This window comes from Brassica oleracea, chromosome C9 (assembly GCF_000695525.1).
Source record: "Brassica oleracea var. oleracea cultivar TO1000 chromosome C9, BOL, whole genome shotgun sequence".
NCBI classification, from domain to species: Eukaryota; Viridiplantae; Streptophyta; class Magnoliopsida; order Brassicales; family Brassicaceae; genus Brassica; species Brassica oleracea.
The window spans coordinates 20,276,084-20,278,803 of NC_027756.1; the positions used below are offsets into that span (position 1 = coordinate 20,276,084).

The 2,720-nt window shown below is 37.6% G+C and overlaps 1 protein-coding gene across 1 annotated transcript; it reads right to left on the bottom strand.

Moving 5' to 3' along the window:
* Positions 1-663: 663 nt before the first annotated feature.
* LOC106315549 lies at positions 664-1,771 on the bottom strand. Its single transcript, XM_013753310.1, has 2 exons — positions 1,604-1,771; positions 664-1,488 (listed from the first exon to the last, which is right to left on the bottom strand). Exons 1-2 carry the CDS (start codon positions 1,629-1,631, stop codon positions 845-847), a joined length of 672 nt encoding a protein of 223 aa, XP_013608764.1. The 5' UTR covers positions 1,632-1,771; the 3' UTR covers positions 664-844.
* Positions 1,772-2,720: the final 949 nt, after the last annotated feature.

Below are 2,720 nucleotides of genomic sequence, written 5' to 3' on the forward strand. Positions count from 1 at the left end.
AAGGCTCGAAATCATTGTTTACTGACCCTGCAATCACCACCCGACATTTTTCCATATTTTGGCCTCACTCGCATGCTATCGCGAATCACTTCCCGATATGTCACCCATCCTTCCACTACTCCAGTTCAAACACGCTTAACTCTGGAGTTCTTTCAGGATGTGCTCCGGAAAAGGTAAGTCAACTTTGGTGACATAGGTAGCCAAATCAATTCTCCTAAGCTTTTTTCACATATCACAACTCGGGATGTTACAAAAATACTAAAACGTAGAACTGTCAAATGGCTTGTCAACTAAGTTTGTCCAACAAGCCATTTGTTCGTATGGACTGTAGTCTGTTAGAGCAGCTCCATCACTTAAAACCTATAAGAGTTTCTAAAACAAAAAAAATAATGTTATTATAATAATTTAGTTACACATTAATTTTTTAAAACCAATTGAAACAATGATAGTGTAACATCTGTCATTTGATGTTTAGAACCAGTCCTTAAATGTCCAAATTAAAAACTTTTCTACACTCTCTCACTAATATTAATTACTTTTTCATTTTTCTTTAATGTTAAGAACTTCTTTAAAAGCTCACCAATGGAGCTGGTCTTAGTTCGTTATTAAGTACAATAGTTAACTCTTTGATGTATGTTTTATACTTTTATCAGAAGGCAAATGTAAATGAAAACACAACCTAAGATTACACTTGCTTGGGACTCTTATTTAGAAAAAGAAAGAAAGGCTGAACAACAAAAGCAAAGTCATAGAAAGAAGATAAACATAACATAAGCAAATACGTTTCAACCACACATAGAAAAAGAAGACTCTTGTACGGTGCATTTTGAAGGAATCTGTCTCCTCAAGAGGAGCGGCGGTGGGGATCGGCTGTGATCGTTCTGGAGGAACGGCGTTTAACCTCCTGATGTCCAGCAGGGATGGTTCCTGATGAGCGACGCTCTGTCGTCCTCGTCCGAACTTTCTCACGATTGATCGTTCCCGAAGAACGACGCTCCGAGGTCCGAACCTCCTGATGACTTGTAGTGATTGTACGCGAAGAACTAGGGCCCACCACCCGAACCTCTTGCCTACTTGTAGTGACCGTTCCCAAAGAACGACTCTTCGACATCAGAACCTGCTGACGACTTGTAGTGATCGTTCGATGCTCCCCCGTCCGGACCTCTTCGCGATTTGAAGAGATCCTTCTTGAGGAACGTTGTTCCGACGTCCGAAACTCTCGTGAAGTGATCGATCCGGAGGAACGACGTGTTGTCGTCTGAAAATCCTCACGAACTGCAGTACTGACCACACGCGAGGAGGAACGATGTTCCGTCCTTTGAAAATCTTGACGACGTGCAGTCGTCGCTGTTGACGAAGAACGTCTTTCCGTCATCCGAAGCTCTTTGGTTACCTCATGAACTGCAGTTGTCCCACGCGAGGAACGAAGGCGATCTGCAGTGATTGATCCCGAAGACGGACGCACCGTTATGCGACGCTCCTCACGACCTAGAGAAATAGTCCAATGGATCAAATCAACTATCAAAATATTTCACCGTATTTAAATTAAATATAAACCAAAAAATATATACTAAATTTGTAGTTGTCTCTCTTCTCTTCTTACCTCCATTCCTGACGGCCCTGGTGGACATCTTATGCTCTGCAAATGGTTTCAAGTGAACTTTTCGTCTCTTGGTAACAATTCTTTGATGGTCTAAGAGGGAGGATTCGTATTATATGAAGACTCGTGTCCTTCTTTGCTAAGCACATAATATCTTACGACATTATTTCGGTTAAGTCTTCGTCAACGAAAAATATACGGCTGAGTTTTGTTGAGACGTGCTTTTCAAAGTTATCTTTCATAAATAAATGAAACTAAAATCAAATAAACAAACATACACATACTTTAAAGGATATATATATATATGAAGTGCTGAGTGAAAATCTGATTCGTTCTCGCATTATAATTTGCTACAAAATAATAAATGCGATTATGTATGTTGTTTTATGCAAACAAGTCATTAAAATTAGGTTGCAACATTTTGGACGTATTAGCCCTTTTCCTCGTAACAAAACTTAACTATAGCCGTCTTCCAACACTAATCGATATATCAATTACTAGGGTCGGTCCGCGCTACGCGCGGGATATGAGAATCGTATGAGATATATTTCTATATAATCGTATACTTTCATTGTATGTGTTTCAAGTTTGGATTTGCAAGAAGGATGCATAATAACATTGATGGTTTTTAAGTTTTTTTTGGGTGTAAAGGGTTTATAAATGTTAAGATGTATTATGTTAAATTTTGATGGCCGTGTTTATATTAAAAAATTGATGCGTATACAATACTATATAGTTCGGATGAGGTGGTAGGAATTTGAAAATGTAAGCTATTTAATACCTTTGATATTAGTGGTAAGCGCTATTATTGTTACTTACTAAGTTTGCAATCATCTCTTTTCGCTGCAAACGTCTCGTATCGTAGTGTTTCACGTATGTAAGATCAAACACCTGTAAATTTATAATCACTATGAGCTCATAAAGAATATACAATTAACATAAAAGCAAGCAGCAACAATGCAAGCTATACACAACAATGTAAGTTATAAAATTTATTTATTTTCATGGTAAGAAAAGTTGTAATCTTTGAAGTATCAAGAAAATTTGACACAGGAATCTGAGTTTTCTTTTCTATCTTTGTAATTGAGTTTTATCTCTTAATTCGTCAGGGAATTTATTT

Coding starts and splice junctions, on each gene's coding strand:
- LOC106315549 (XM_013753310.1), bottom strand. CDS start 1,631: ATGTCCACCAGGGCCGTCAGGAATGGAG. Junction 1,489..1,603: donor CAGGGCCGTCAGGAATGGAG/GTAAGAAGAGAA, acceptor CTATTTCTCTAG/GTCGTGAGGAGCGTCGCATA.